The sequence below is a fragment of the Zootoca vivipara genome, chromosome 1, assembly GCF_963506605.1.
Source record: "Zootoca vivipara chromosome 1, rZooViv1.1, whole genome shotgun sequence".
In the NCBI taxonomy this organism is placed as follows: domain Eukaryota; kingdom Metazoa; phylum Chordata; class Lepidosauria; order Squamata; family Lacertidae; genus Zootoca; species Zootoca vivipara.
In genome coordinates, this window is record NC_083276.1 from 117,860,634 (window position 1) to 117,876,151 (window position 15,518).

The 15,518-nt window shown below is 44.2% G+C and overlaps 1 protein-coding gene across 1 annotated transcript in view; it reads right to left on the reverse strand.

Annotated features, from left to right (window-relative positions):
• Positions 1 to 15,518, reverse strand: part of MYO3B (myosin IIIB) — a 253,454-nt gene that overhangs the window by 184,208 nt on the left and 53,728 nt on the right. Inside the window, exon 8 of the mRNA XM_060281215.1 lies at positions 4,360 to 4,505. Coding sequence (XP_060137198.1) covers positions 4,360 to 4,505 — 146 coding nt within the window. The remainder of the gene's footprint in view (positions 1 to 4,359; positions 4,506 to 15,518) is intronic.

A 15,518-nucleotide genomic window follows, 5' to 3' on the forward strand; every position in this document is an offset into this window, starting at 1 on the left:
GAGAACAGCCTTTACCAAAGGTGTCATGGGCTTTGAAGACACTCAAACTCAGAACGAAAGGGGGAAATGAGCTAAGAGGAAGGCACGTTTGGCAAACCCTCACCGTGATCAACTCCTGCCTGGAAACCTATGTCCCCACTGTGGAAGGATGTGTGGATCCAGAATTCGCCTCCACAGCCACTTACTGTTAAAACTGTGTCCATGGAAGACAATCTTACTCGGCTACGAGCGACCACCAAAGAAGAAGACCACCATTGGGATATGTTGTGAGTATTTTTAAACAAATAAAGAAAAAAACCCATTCCCAAAGCATTTGTTTTTGAAATAAATTGATGTGCTGGAAATAAATATCCCAGAAGACTTCTGTTCAAATAGTGTGACGGTGTTTTGTTTAAAAGGGGGAAGGTGTTCAGATGCTACAACAAATCCAAAGATCCAGAGATATGGCGCCAACAGCTGGTTTGGAATCTTACTTGGCTACGAGTGATCACCAAAGAAGAAGAAAGGAGAATGGGGGCCCAACATGTTCCAAGTGGGAGCCATCAGTGAAATCTGGACAGAAGATTAGTCAGCAGAGGGAGACCAAATTCCTTCCTTTCTGAAGTCCCCCAAGATATCCAGCTGCATGGAAGCTTCAAGAGGCTGCCCCCGTTCAATATCCCAGTTGTATCCTTTTGAGGGCAGTAGATATTCTCTGAGCAACTTAACGTTCCTGAAGTCATAATCAGGATATTGTGAGGGAGCGGGGGCTACATTAAAATTCTCTCATCGCAACACCCTTTCCCTCTTCCCTGATATAGTGGGCAAAGAGCTGCAAAGGGAGAATGTGCTCAGCGTGTTTTACTTGGAGACATATATAGACTATTATACTGGTGGATGAAAATATGGCATCTGAAGGTTGCTAGGCAACTGCCAATACCTTCACCTACAATTTCCTAATAATCCACTGGCGGCAGCAGGTGAACGCACTGATGTTGTCGCTTCATTCCCCAACTCTTTGCCTACCCTTCTCACAGAACCAGCTTGGTGATGCTATGCAGAGATTGGGGGATATCTGCCTAGACAAGGGAGACATAGTTATTTTTCTCAGCGTAGAGGCATCTGTTCTGGAAACTGTGGTGCCTCTGGCTACTAGAGGAGCCTACCGTGAAGCCAGTCATCTTAGGGAAACTCAGGGGGGGGGGAAATGTTTGTATTTAGCGTTTTTAATTTTAGCCACAAGTCTCTCCAAAGAACATTGTGGAAATGTAGTCCTATGACAATTAATGCATAGTCAACATGCCTGAGCCATGTCCTGGAGTTATCATGTCTTTTCATAGATGTCTTTATTATGATGCTACTGGTGGTTATTTACTCCATTTCTAAATGGCCCTTCATCACTTAAGGTGACCTGGACGGTTAAGTCCAGTCAAAGGCGACTATGGAGTTGCACCGCTCATCTCGCTTTCAGGCCAAGGGAGCCGGCGTTTGTCCACAGACAGCTTTCCGGGTCATGTGCCAGCAGGACTAAACAGCTTCTGGTACAACAGAACACTGTGACAGAAACCAGAAACACCGTTTACCTTCCCGCCACAGCGGTACCTATTTATCTACTCGCACTGGTATGCTTTCAAACTGCTAGGTTGGCAGGAACTGGGACAGAGCAACGGGAGCTCACCCCGTTGTGGTGATTCGAACTGCCGACCTTCTGATCAGCAAATCCAAGAGGCTCAGTGGTTTAGACCACAGCGCCACCCGGGTCCCTATAATCACTTAACATCCTATAAGCAGTATTTATTCCTAGCTAGTATTGAGCTTCAGACATTACAAAGATTTGGTGAAGAATAAAAAATAGGATGGTTAGGAGCATACTTAATAAATTCAGTATTTTGTCCTATGGAAATAAGACATGCCACCACAATATATTATTTTGTCATGCAGATTTATATGCAGTTTTGGGGGAAGAAAGTGATAAATCACAGACTGAAAGACAACCATTCCCATGTCCTGTTCTATATTTCTTCCTATCACCTGCTGATATTTTACAGTATTTCATCATGACTGTTGTTCTTTAAAGCTGTTTACAGCCTCTATCTGATAAAAATTTATGGGTATTAGTTTAGAAATTTGAAGCTTCCCTCACCGCTTTAATTGCTACAGCCTGTTTTACACATGTGCAAAAAGCAAAAGAGAGAGGGAGAGAGAGAGAAAAGAGAGAGAGATGAATTGCTGCTTAAGTTCGAATAATTTTTGAAGGGAGGACGGCAGCCTGGGTTGTGCAACAGAGATAATACGATGCAGAATGTTGGAGAGCCTCATCTGCATATAAATAGACCTAATCAGAAATGCAAATAGCAATCAGGAGAATTCTTTTTCCCTTTTTTTTACGCCCCATGGTAATTGTGCGATTGTACAGATAATAAAAGGTCAAATATTTTCATTGCCTAAGCTTTCAAATTGCTAATAGCAAAATGGAATATGGAAGAAGCCGGCATATACCAGCTGGCAATCAACCTGGGGCAAATGCTTAAGAGATGCCATCCTGCTTTTTGTCATATTCCTTAATGGTCTTTATAATCCTGGGTCCTTCGGCCATGTGAAAACAACACAACCACCTAACATGTGAAATCAAACACTTTGCTGCATAATAACACAAGACCTTTCCCCCCATCAAAATAACCTTGTAATGTGCTGTATATTTTCAGTAACGGCCTTTACTTCTTTGGAAACAAATGGTATATCCAGTATGATCTCAACTTAAACATTCTATGGGATGCTATGTATTAGTTACTAGGGGCTGTGCTGCTGTTCACTCTGCTTACCAATCCCACTGCCATTCCCCCCACATTGACCTCCTAGGGCAGGGGTCAGCAAACTTTTTCAGCAGGGGAGGGGGCCGGTCCACTGTCCCTCGGACCTTGTGGGGGACCGGACTATATTTAGAAAATAATAATAATGAACGAATTCCTTTGCCCCACAAATAACTCAGAGGTGCATTTTAAATAAAAGCACACATTCTATTCATGTAAAAACACCAGGCACAGTCCCCACAAATAACCCAGAGATGCATTTTAAAAATAAAAGGGCACATTCTACCCATGTCAAAACACGCTGATTCCCGGACCATCCGCGGGTCGGATTGAGAAGGCGATTGGGCCGGCCCCTGGGCCTTAGTTTGCCTACCCATGTCCTAGGGCTTCCCCCTTCCAACTACTAAGCTTGATTGTCCCACTCCTGTTTCTAAAGCCACTTCCATGCCTCTTCTCCCCGCAGCCCCCTTTGCGCAAACGCTCCAGGATGATATACGCTACTGTCTCTTTAAGAAGAATGGAACACTAAGAGCCAGCCTGTCAGATACCCAGGTTCAGCTCAGCCCGTCCGTGTTGTACATATATGGGCGTTTACTTGTCAATCAAGTATCAGTTCCAAATTGCCACACTGAATCTGGAACTTCACGTTGAAGACAACACATGATACCCGGAGTGAAATAGATGGTTGTAGGAGGAAGATACCATGGAATATTTGAGGGCTCAGTGCCCTTTACCTCTCTCACATGAGGCTGCTGAGAAATGGAGGGGGGGGGGTTTAAGTGCAGTAAGAAGGGGAAGACAGTGAAACACAGCTACTCCCAACTCCCTGTACTCAAACATCTGCCCAAAAGCACCATTTTACTGTTTCCTCCATCCCTGCTTTACTGAAACCTGCTGTTGTTTTAAATCACCACTTCTCCCCGCTCAGTGTCCCTCCCTTCTTGCTCCATGCCCTGCAAATCCAGGATTGTGACCTGGCACTACAAACCCTCCAGTGGTGTGATGACAGCCTTACATTTTTATTACATAGAGAAATAGAGAGAAAGCTTTATACAGTGGTACCTCGACTTAGGAACGACTCGACTTACGAGTGGGGCAAATGGCCACACGCTTACGAATTTCTCGACATCCGAACGGAAACCGCGACGGTTTTAGATAGGGTTTTTTTTTACTTACGGATTTTTAGATGGGGTTGCTTCCACTTACGATTTTTTTTCCATTTCCAGTGCATTCCTATGGGAAATCGCATTTCCAATGGCGCTTTTCGACTTACGAATTTTTCGACCTACGAAAGTGCCTTCAGAACGGATTAAATTCGTAAGTCGAAGCACCACTGTATATATATATATAACCCTATGGAAATATTAAATGTTCTTATTCTAGGAGAATGCAATACCTGCATGTAGGTCAGGGCAAGCAAGAATCTTCTTAAGAGTAGCATTTCTCAGTCAGGGTTAACTTACGATGCAATGATGTACCAAATTTCACACTTGCATTTCCCTGTTGAAAGGCCACGGTCTGTGTGAGGAATGACAATCTAGCAAGCTAAGAGAGCCACCTAGTGCCATACCTTGGGATCTTGAAAAGTGTTTTCACTGGATGCATGTCGAATAAAGGTGGATCCCCATCACCCAGTTCAATGGCTGTGATCCCAAGAGACCAAACGTCGCAGCGAGCATCATAGGAGTAGTCATACTGCTGTTCACAAGCAATGACCTATCAAATAAAATAAAAAAACCCATCAGAGTTAACAATTGCCCCATTGTCCAAGCAGGGCATACAAAGGCACTCTATTTAGGCTACATCCACACCACACATTTAAAACACATTGCTTCTCTGCAAAGAATCCCGAGATCTGTAGATTTATGAGCACTAAACTGCAGTTCTCAGAATTCTTTTTTGGGGGTGGGGACTGTGCTTTAAGTATATGGTGTGAATGTAACCTTAGTTACCAATTCCCATTCAAGTCTACCACTGACAGACACACCCATTCAATTTTTCTGCATAAATTCAGGGTGCAAGTGTTCTTAATTTTTAACAGTGGCCACAGAATGCACACAATAAAATTAATTCTTGCCATCGGATGCTAATTATTCCAAAATAATTACAGTTTTTGAAATCCTCCGGCAACATTTCCTTTTGAAAACAATGTTGCTTTTTTATCCTCTTTAGTGCATGCATTTGCAGAGAGAGAAAAAGCATGGGCATCTAAAGGGGGAATGTAGTCTTCCTACAGGAATTATTGCACTTTGCTCATTTATTCTTCCACATTTACATCCCACCATCATGGAAACCCAGTGCAGCTTGCATGTGGATCAAATCTCAGCATTTCAAATTATTAATATTCATATTTTCCTGACAAAAAGGCAATGGTTTATTCCCCACAAAAACATTAACAGAGAGCAAGAGTAAGTACTTAAAAAGCAGCTCATCTTTTTAAAATAATTTTTATTAAATTTTCCAAATAAACAAAACAACAACACAATAATAATAATTACATTCCATCTCAAATTCGCCCATCTCAGTTCATTTCGCTCTGCCGAGCCGTGACTTCCCTCCCTCCCGTCATTCAGCTTTATTTCTCACTCTTATCTTGCAGTTCCTTTTTACAAACATGGATAGATTAAATTCGTAGGATTTATTTCTGTCCCGCAAGTGTCCTTAAACTTCTACAGTTTTTCTCCATATAGGCAATGAATTTACTCCATTCCTTCTGGAACTTTGTCTCTCCCTGGTTTCGGATCCCACAGGTCAACTTTGCCAGTTCTGCATAGTCCATCATTTTCGTCTGCCACTCCTCAATCGTTGGTATCTCCTGTAATTTCCATTTTTGGGCTAATAAAGTCCTCGCCGCAGTTGTAGCATACATAAATAGTCTCTGATCTCCCTTTGCTATTTCCTCTCCCATTAGTCCCAATAAAAAAGCTTTGGGTTTTTTGGGAAAGGTGTACTGGAACATCTTTTTCAACTCATTGTATATCATTTCCCAAAATCCTTTTACTTTCTCGCACGTCCACCACATATGATAAAATTCACCATCAGCTCCTCCTTTTAAAGGCAGAGGGGGTGGAATAGTTTGTCCCTGATCGTTCCAGCAGTCTCTCTCCTGTAAAGACTGACCAGAAAAAGAGATCTCAGTGGACAGCTCAGCGAATTAAGTGCCAAAGAAACCAAACTAGAAAACGTTTTCCATAACATAGATCAGTCTTCCCCAACCTTGTTACCCCCAGATGTTACTGGGCTACAGCTCCCATCATCCCTGATCATTGGAGGTAGTCGGGCCACATCTGGAGGGAAACAGGTTGGACAAAGCTGGAGGAGAAGGCACCGCCATGATGAAACCATGGTCCAACTGTCTTACCTCTAAGGGAGTGGGAAGATAGGTACAGAATGAACTTCTCCCCAAGTATTAACGCCGGATGGAAGAGGTTAGGTTTTAGACCTTGTTTAGGTGGCTGCAAATTGTGGCTAGGTACAAGCCATAAGTGCCATAGGGCTTCAGGGTCCTTTCAAGGGAAATGAAAGAAAATCAGAAGCCAACATGACTAGGTAGGGATGCGGAGCATGTGGCTAAGCTGTTGTTGAACTCCAACATCTGTCAGCTCAAGACCCATCTTTCCCAGTGGTCAAGGGAAGACAGGGTCATAGTTCTAACAACATCTGGGTCCCCATCACTGATAGAACTGGTTTCACACCCAGAATCTACATGAATCCTACCGGTATGGACGCATGTTACTCCCCCCCCCCGCCTTTAGATACCACTTTCAGTAAGTGACAATAATACATAAATATAATAATAGAATAGAATAGAATAGAATAATACCCCCAATTCACAAAATTTCTATATGTTTATTTGGGAAGCTAGAATGATGATGATGATGATGATGATGATGATGATGATGATGATGATATATTTATATGCCACCCATGTGACTGGGTTGCCCCAGCCACTATGTTACTTTAGGTAAATGTAAAGGACCCCTGGACGGTTAAGTCCAGTCAAAGGTGACTATGGGGTTGCGGCGCTCATCTTGCTTTCAGGCTGAGGGAGCCGGCGTTTGTCCACAGACAGCTTTCTGGACCATGTGGCCAACATGACTAAACCACTTCTGGCATAACGGAACACCGTGACAGAAACCAGAGTGCACGGAAACACCGTTTACCTTCCCACCACAGCGGCACCTATTTATCTACTTGCACTGGCGTGCTTTTGAACTGCTAGGTTGGCAGAAGCTGGGACAGAGCAACCGGAGCTCACCCCGTCGCGGGGATTCGAACTGCCAATCTTCTGATCAGCAAGCCCAAGAAACTCAGTGGTTTTTAATCTCCTGTTGGAAGCCGCCCAAAGTGGCTGGGGAAACCCAGCCAGATGGGCAGGGTATAAGTAATATACTATTATTATTATTATTATTATTATTATTATTATTATTATTATACCACAGCGCCATCTGCATATGTTACTCTACTCCAACAATATGTCTGGCTTTCATAGACACAAAACGATGAGAAATTGGCAAAATGTAGACACATGGTGCAAGAGGGTCTGTATGTTTTGTATGATTCAAACAACAACAAGGAAACACAGAGAATACAGGATTGCTCAGCGACTCCTTAAAAAAGTATTGCTGGATTTTACACTGCAAAACTATCCACCCCTCCTCCTCCTCCTCTTCTCTCCTCAGAATACACAACACATGCATTAAAAAAATAAATAGCCGCAGGCATACAATGTATAACAAGGCATGATTATGACTGTGGTGTGAGACTAGCTGGAGACCTGCACTGGACAATTAGCACCGCTGACCCACCAAGCTGGGAAGAAGCTGGAGTTTAAAAGGTCTGAGGCTCCTGGGGGAAAGCTGGTGATGTTGCTAGCTAAGCAGCTTATGCGGTATGCCGGCATTATGCTGAAAAATGGATCAGTGTACACACATGCAAAAACCTGAATATGGCAAAATCTAGTTACCCTTGCTCCAAAGAGAGCAAAAGAGCTGGCCAAGCAAACAAAATGCACCGTCCAATTTTTGTAATGTTACGACACCGTTTAATTTAATTTACAGCACCAAGGCAAGATGCTATACATATTAAAGCTGCATGCAACTCGGTTTTATATACGGTGGTACCTCGCAAGACGAATTTTTCGCAAGGCGAATGCGTCTTGCGATCTGATGGTGACTCGCAAGACGAATTCGTTTTGTGAAAAATTCGTCTTGCGAATCGCAGTTTCCCATAGGAATGCATTGAAATTTAATCAATGCGGCAAAAAAAGAAATTTCACGATTCGCAAGACAATTTTTTCGCAAAACGAATTGACTCGCGGAACGAATTAAATTCGTCTTGCAAGGCACCACTGTATTCTATAGGGATTCTGTGCTAGGGAGACTATCTTCAGATTTCTAACTCGCATGGATCGTGACAGAGTGTGTGTGTGTGTGTGTGTGTGTGTGTGTGTGTGTGTGTGTAATGATGGTGGGGGATTGACTGATTTAAGACAGAGTGGTTTACATCACATTTTATATTTTAAGAGCTGGAGCAATGCTCTTTCAGTCAGCAGACTGGCAATAGGAATGAATGGTGTTCAAGTGGCGGGTGTATCTGAGCTAAAATAAATCATCCTCCTTTGTCTCTCAATCCAATCACTCTCTTGCTTTCCATTTGCCATACAACTACGGTATTTGAATATACATAAAATGCTCTGCATTCAAATACACAGGAGCTATGAGAAAATGTAAGGATAATAGGCATGGAAATATGTTGCTGCTCTTCTCTAAGCAGAAAAATCAGGTACAAAGCCGAGGCTTGCTTAAGAGGACAGCCTCCTCCAGGGTAACTCAACATGTAGCGCTTCTTCCAGTTCAAGAAAAAGCTTAAAATAAGGCATGTTTCATCTACAGATGTATACAGAGCTGGGAAGTAACAGCCAGACTGTATGTTTTTAGAAGTGGTATGCAGGGATGGTGGGGGAGATGATCCAGTTATCATTTAAAAGCAAACTCATCTAGTTTGCACTTTCCCCCCCAAAATGTGGATTGAAATACAGCCATCCTTTGAAATTGACACAGAATTTTGCAATGCAGTTGTTCAGCCAAGTGATGGGCAGTATGCAACTGGGGAAACCCAGCCAGATGGGCGGGGTATAAATAATAAATTATTATTATTATTATTACTTAGAGTAGATCCATGGAAATTAGTGACTCTAATTTCCATGTCCATTGATTTTATTGTGTTTGCTCGGAGTAAAGCTCAGTAGAATACAATCCAATGTGTACGAAAACGGATATACTAAATTGTGCGTTTAAATGCCTGCATTAGTGAAAACGGTACAAAAATGTGTTCTATTAGGAGAAACTGCTTGCAAGAATGTGTCTCCTAGGGGAAACTGCGTGTGTAATCAGGAGAAAACTTTACTAAAACATTGGCGAATTCTCATGAGGAATTTTGAAAAAGAAATCAGGAACTGATGCAGAAAATTGGAGAATTGAACTAAAGATGAGCAATGGAGAAACTCTCCTGTCCTAAACCATAGGCTTATCCTTCCACCCCAGCAGTTCTAAGAAGACCTTAGAATCTGTAAAGCACCCAGCCAATGGTGGGGAAGATGGGATATGTCTGCTACCGGTTCCCACAACCCCTCCTAAAATCATGATTAAAAGCAGACTCCCCCCACGATTCCAGCATCAACCAGCTCCCCCTTGCCGCCCAGGGCCGTCTTAAGCATATCTGGCACCCTGGTGCCGTGGTGCGGAGATCGCTCTGGCGCCCCGCCCCCCCGCCCCGTTTCCCAGCGCGGCTGTCTGGCGGGTGCAGCACACACAGGTTCAGCAGCGCGGCGCCCGCTGGCGGCCCTGCGCCACCCAGCCTTGCCGTAGGGCCGGCCCTGTTGCCGCCATCTCCATTTTCGTTCCCTTCTAACCTGATGAAGAATTATGGAGAACTCAAACACGTTGCAGACTTTTTTTGTAACATTTTGCTTGGCCAAATATAGAATTGTGCAAATACATATTCTGGAATTTTCTTCCAGTGTGCCACAGAACCCATATAAAAAATATGAGAAGTCCCATTTCATAAATCTTCCTTCCTTCCTAGGTTTCCCATATTTTCACCCGCTGCCATATGCTATGGAAATTTATGAACTGTTTAGAGAGAGCAATGAGTTGCACAGGGAGAATTTCGGCCCTCCCTTCCCAGCAGGTGGGCGGGGTTTGTGACACCAGGGGGGGGGCTTACCTGCTCTGGTGCCTCCCACCTGGGTAGGATGGCCATCGTCCCACCCCTCCCAACTAGGACAATGGCCAGCCGGCTGGGGGGTGGGGCGAGGGCCAAAGGAAAGAGGCCGACCCCTCCGCCTAATCCTCATTTCGTTTCCTCCCCAAAAGCATTAGGGAACAGCAGGGCCGTCTTAAGCAGATCGGGCACCCTGGTGCCGTGGTGCGAAGATCGCTCTGGCACCCACCCCCGCCCCATTTCCCACCGCGGCTGTCTGGTGGGCGCAGCCGCGTGGCGCCCCCCCCCCCCCGGGCTGCCCAGTGCCCTGCGCCACCCAACCTTGCCTTAGAGCCGGCCCTGGAGAACAGGCTGAAAAAGAGACAGGGAAGTAAAACGGCATACAAAATGGTTAATGTTTGCCATTATGAGTTATGCCTCGGCAAAATTTAAAGGAGGAAACGACAGATATACCCGGTAGTTTTTACTTTTAAATATATCTAATTTATTTGATTGTGAGGCGTCCTCCCAGAATGATGACTCAACATTTACATCCTGAATAAAAACCCATCATATCTTGGCATTTGCCATTAACAGAGACTGTCAAAATGTGAGGGGCAACACTATGGCAGGAAGCTTAACACATTTCAAGCTTTTAAATTTTCTTCATCCTCTTTCCAAAAACATCTGTTCCCAATAATGTCACTTCACTGAAATCATGTAAATGAACTCCTTTGAGGCAGTAACTCAGAAGGAAATCACAACCAATTTTGCTAGGCATAGCAAAATCAATTGCCTTTCATTTTTAGCCCTCCTATATATATATCCCTAGCTAACAGGACCAGTGGTCAGGGATGATGGGAATTGTAGTCCAGAACATCTGGAGGGCCGAAGTTTGGGGATGCCTGCAGTAATCAAACCTTGAGGTTACCAGAGCATAGACAACAGTAGTTATGCTATCGCTGTCCAGATAGGGACATAGCAGGGCTACCAGCCGAAGTGTACAACCTGTGCAAGGGTACAGCTCGATTGTTTACTTACTCAGATTGTATGCTCATTGAATGCAACACGTGAACACTCCTAGGGAGAAGGGGGAAGAGGGACTGAGCCATTGATTCCCACCCCCAATGCTGCGCACATTGCTGGTGCCAGCACCCTTCTACATATGTGGCATTCTTCCCTCCTTTGGTTAGCTTGTTTAGATTCTATTTAGCACATGTCAAGAATGGCTCTTAATCTTTTGGGGGATCACAATCCTCATTAGCACCCGGTGACTTAGTAAACAGCATTTGAAGAGAAGTTATGTTTGATTAGAAAGGCAAGGGCAAATCCCTGCCTCGGTGTCTGTTTATGAGTTCATCCTAAACATCTTCGCACTTGGGAAGACAGGCGAACTAATATCAGTGTACTGGATGAAGCAAAGATCACCAGTGTTGAAGCAATGATTCTTCAACATCAACTTCATTGGACTGGTCATGTTGTGCGGATGCCTGATGATTGTCTTCCAAAGCAATTACTCTATTCCGAACTTTCAAATGGAAAGCGTAATGCTGGTGGTCAATAAAAGAGGTTCAAAGACTCTCTCAAGGCAAATCTTAAAAAATGTGGTATAAACACAGACAACTGGGAAACAGTTCCAGTATTCGGTATGATGGAAAAGTGGCTAAAAATCATCACCTCTACCCCAACCACCATCCATTTCACATAGGGGAGGTAGGGACAGATCCCTGCAGCATCCCTAAGGACAAGGACATTGTGGGAGGGGGCTGGGAAAGGGGCTTTGTGCAATTCTATTCAGTCCCACCCATTACGAGCAGCATGTAGAACTCAGAAGAACTGAAGCTCTATGGAATCTCTCCACCACCTTTTCCAAGGGCAGCCAGCACAGCAGGAGGTACAGGTTATTCTTCCTGGCTGGAATATGATAAGGTAAAGGTAAAAGACCCCTGAGAGTTAAGTCCAGTTGCGAACGACTTTGGGGTTGTGGCACTCATCTTGCTTTACAGGCCGAGGGAGCCGGTGTTTGTCCGCAGACAGTTTTTCTGGGTCATGTGGCCAGCATGACTAAGCCGCTTCTGGTGAAACCAGAGCAGTGCACGGAAACGCAGTTTACCTTCCCGCTGGAGTGGTACCTATTTATCTACTTGACGTGCTTTCAAACTGCTAGGTTGGCAGGAGCTGGGATCGAGGAATGGGAGCTCACCCCGTCACAGGGATTTGAACCGCCGACCTTCTGATCGGCAAGCCATGGCTCAGTGGTACCAGACTACAACAATGCCTCTTGCTTGCCTGGATGGAGGATGGAATGTACTCCAATGTTCAAAGACAGAGGTCACTTCCATTACTCCCATCTAGCTCAGCCCACCACACAGCCTCCAAGAGATTGGCCAGGAAGGAAGGCAGTCCTTGGGGTGAATAGGCGAGCCCAAAGTTCCATCTTTTTCATGACAACTGTTGCTGCATCATTACCAGTTATTACAGAAAGCAAAACAGCAGAGAATAAACTGGAGGACTAAACTGGAGGGTGAAGTGGGAATAAGGTTGGTTTTGCTGGATCTGACTGGAAGGTCCATCGAGACCAGTTGTGGGGAACCTTTGGTCCTCCAGATGCTGATGGAGATCCCATCCGCCCTGGCCATTAACCATGCTTTCTGGGACTAATGGGAGTTGTAGTTCAGCAACACCTGGAGGGCCAGGGTCTCCCCTTGCCCTGGCCTAGATGTTTTTTTCCTAACATTAAAATGCCCCTTGGAAAGCTCACAAGCAGTGGAGGAAGCAAAGATCACCATTGTGGAAGCAATGATTCTTCAACCTCCACTTTGTTGGACTGGTCATGTTGTTCGGATGCTTGATTATCGTCTGCCAAAGCAACTCCTCTATTCCAAACTTAAAAATGGAAAGTGTAATGCTGGTGGTCAACAAATGAGGTTTAAAGACTCTCTTGAGGCAAATCTTAAAAAATGTAGTATAAACTCTGACAACTGGGAAACACTGGCCTGCGAGTGCTCCAGTTGGAGAACAGCCTTTACCAAAGGTGTCATGGTCTTTAAAGACACTCGAACTCAGGACGTAAGGGAGAAACGTGCTAAGAGGAAGGCACGCTTGGCAAATCCACACTGTGATCAACTCCCGCCCAGGAACCAACGTCCCCACTGTGGAAGGATGTGTGGATCCAGAATTGACCTCCACAGTCACTTACGGACTCATTGTTAAAACTGTGTTTATGGAAGACAATCTTACTCGGCTAGGAGAGATTGCCAAAGAAGAAAGAAGAATGAGTTCAGACCCTCCAAGTGTCCCCATTTTCCAGGACCATCCCTTATTTAGAGCTGTCCTGGTTTCTGATTTTATCCTGCTTTTCCTTAGGACGTCCCTATTTTCATTGGAGAAAAATTGGAGGGTATGGAGTTATCCACCCCACCCCCAAAGCCGCCTGAAGGCAGTCCTGTATAGGGAAGTTTTTTATGTTTGATGTTTTATTATGTTTTCATATACTGTATGTTGGAAGCTGCCCAGAGTTCTGGAGCAACCCAATAAGATGTGTGGGGGTATAAATAGTAAAATTATTATTATGGAATGGGATTTCCCTATTTTCATTGGAGAAATGTTGGCGGGTATGCGAGTCATCTCCCCCTTCTCTCAGGGGCTGCTATACAAGCAACGGTTTATCTCAAGCAATGGCACCCCCTTCCCAAACCAAACATGACTCGGTTCTGCAAAAGTACCAGCAAACTGGGAGAGGAGTGAATCTGCAAAATTATAGTTACAGCGAGACAGTGCCTAATGAGCATTAAATTTGCCTTATATGTTATAAATGGGACACGTATTTCCTTACTGCAGAGAAGCTATTCATCTCATTGTTAAGATCCTGCTTTTCCTTTCCCCCATTCAAACAATCTGCACATGCACAATGACTTTCGAAATGCCTTTGAGGCATCAAAAAACTAAAGGGATTTTGTAACTTTATTTGTCTAAATGTGCATCTTTCCCCTAGAATTTGGCCGACATAAACTCTCCCTCTTATTTAAATGGTACTCAGGCAGAGGACAAAACGTCCGTCCAGATCAGGGAAGCTAATGTTAGCTAAATAGGAGGTAAAGAAACCTAAAGCTATTAAGCTGGGACTGAGCCCTGTGATGTGGGCCACTGAGCAGCAAATAGGAGATGCTGGAGGGGAGAAAAGGGAAAAGGCAAGCAAGGCCCTTTTTTTAGAGTGTTTGTATGCATTGGGCGTGATGTTTATTTCCAATGAATTATAAAACTGAGCTTGCTGTTTTCAATTACTGTACGTAGAATCCTGTCATTTTTGCTAGGCATTAGCTTTTCACGGAAAGGTATTTAAAGCCTTTTAATTAAAGCTGCCCCGGCACATTACAGTTGCAGTGTCATTTTGAACGTAAGATGGGTATTGCAAGTTATCATTTAAATAGATCCATCAAAAGAAATAGGTTTTGATTAGATAAGAAGTTTTGCTTTAAAGCAGCCGCTGGAGCTTCCAGCTAGGAAGGCTTGTTCAACAGGACCGTTCTAGAATGCCATTGAAGATTACATTGTTTTTCAGTAAGAACGTTATTTTTGAAATCCCGAAAGATCCGCCTTATTGTTTAATCCATGTAGTCTAAAAATAAAAAGTTGTATTAAAATGCATTCGGATATTTGCTGCTCACTCATTTAGTATTTCTTGCGTACAGGCAATGAGTGTTTCACACAGGGGTGGCATTCTTGACCCCTGTGCACATTGGTGGAGCGCTAACAACTAAATTATTATTATTATTAATTATTATTATTATTATTATTATTATTATTAGATTATTTATACCCCACCCACTCTGGGTGGTTGCCAACAGAATATTAAAAACACAATAAAACATACAACATTAAAAACTTCCCTAAACAGGGCTGCCTTCAGATGTCTTCTAAAAGTCAGATAGTTGTTTATTTCCTTGACATCTGATGGAAGGCTGTTCCACAGGGCGGGCGCCACAACCGAGAAGGCCCTCTGCCTGGTGGTTCCCTGTAACCTCACTTCTTACAGTGAGGGGACCACCAGAAGGCCCTCGGAGCTGGATCTCAGTGTCCAGACTGAACGATGGGAGTGGAGACGCTCCTTCAGCTTTACTGGGCTGAGGCCGTTTAGGGCATGGGTAGGCAAACTAAGGCTCAGGGGCCAGATCCGGCCCAATCACCTTCTAAATCCAGCCCACGGATGGTCCGGGAATCAGCGTGTTTTTACAGAAGTAGAATGTGTCCTTTTATTTAAAATGCATCTCTGGGTTATTTGTGGGGCATAGGAATTCGTTTACCCCCCCCCCCAAAAATATATTTAGTCCAGCCCCACACAAGGTCTGAGGGACAGTGGACCGGCCCCCTGCTGACAAAGTTTGCTGACCCCTGGTTTAGGGCCTTAAAGGTCAGCACCAACACTGAATTGTGCTCGGAAACATACTGGGAGCGCAATGTAGGTCTTTCAGGACCGGTGTTATATGTAAATAGGTCCTTGTTTCAAACAAGTACAGGGGGATCAAG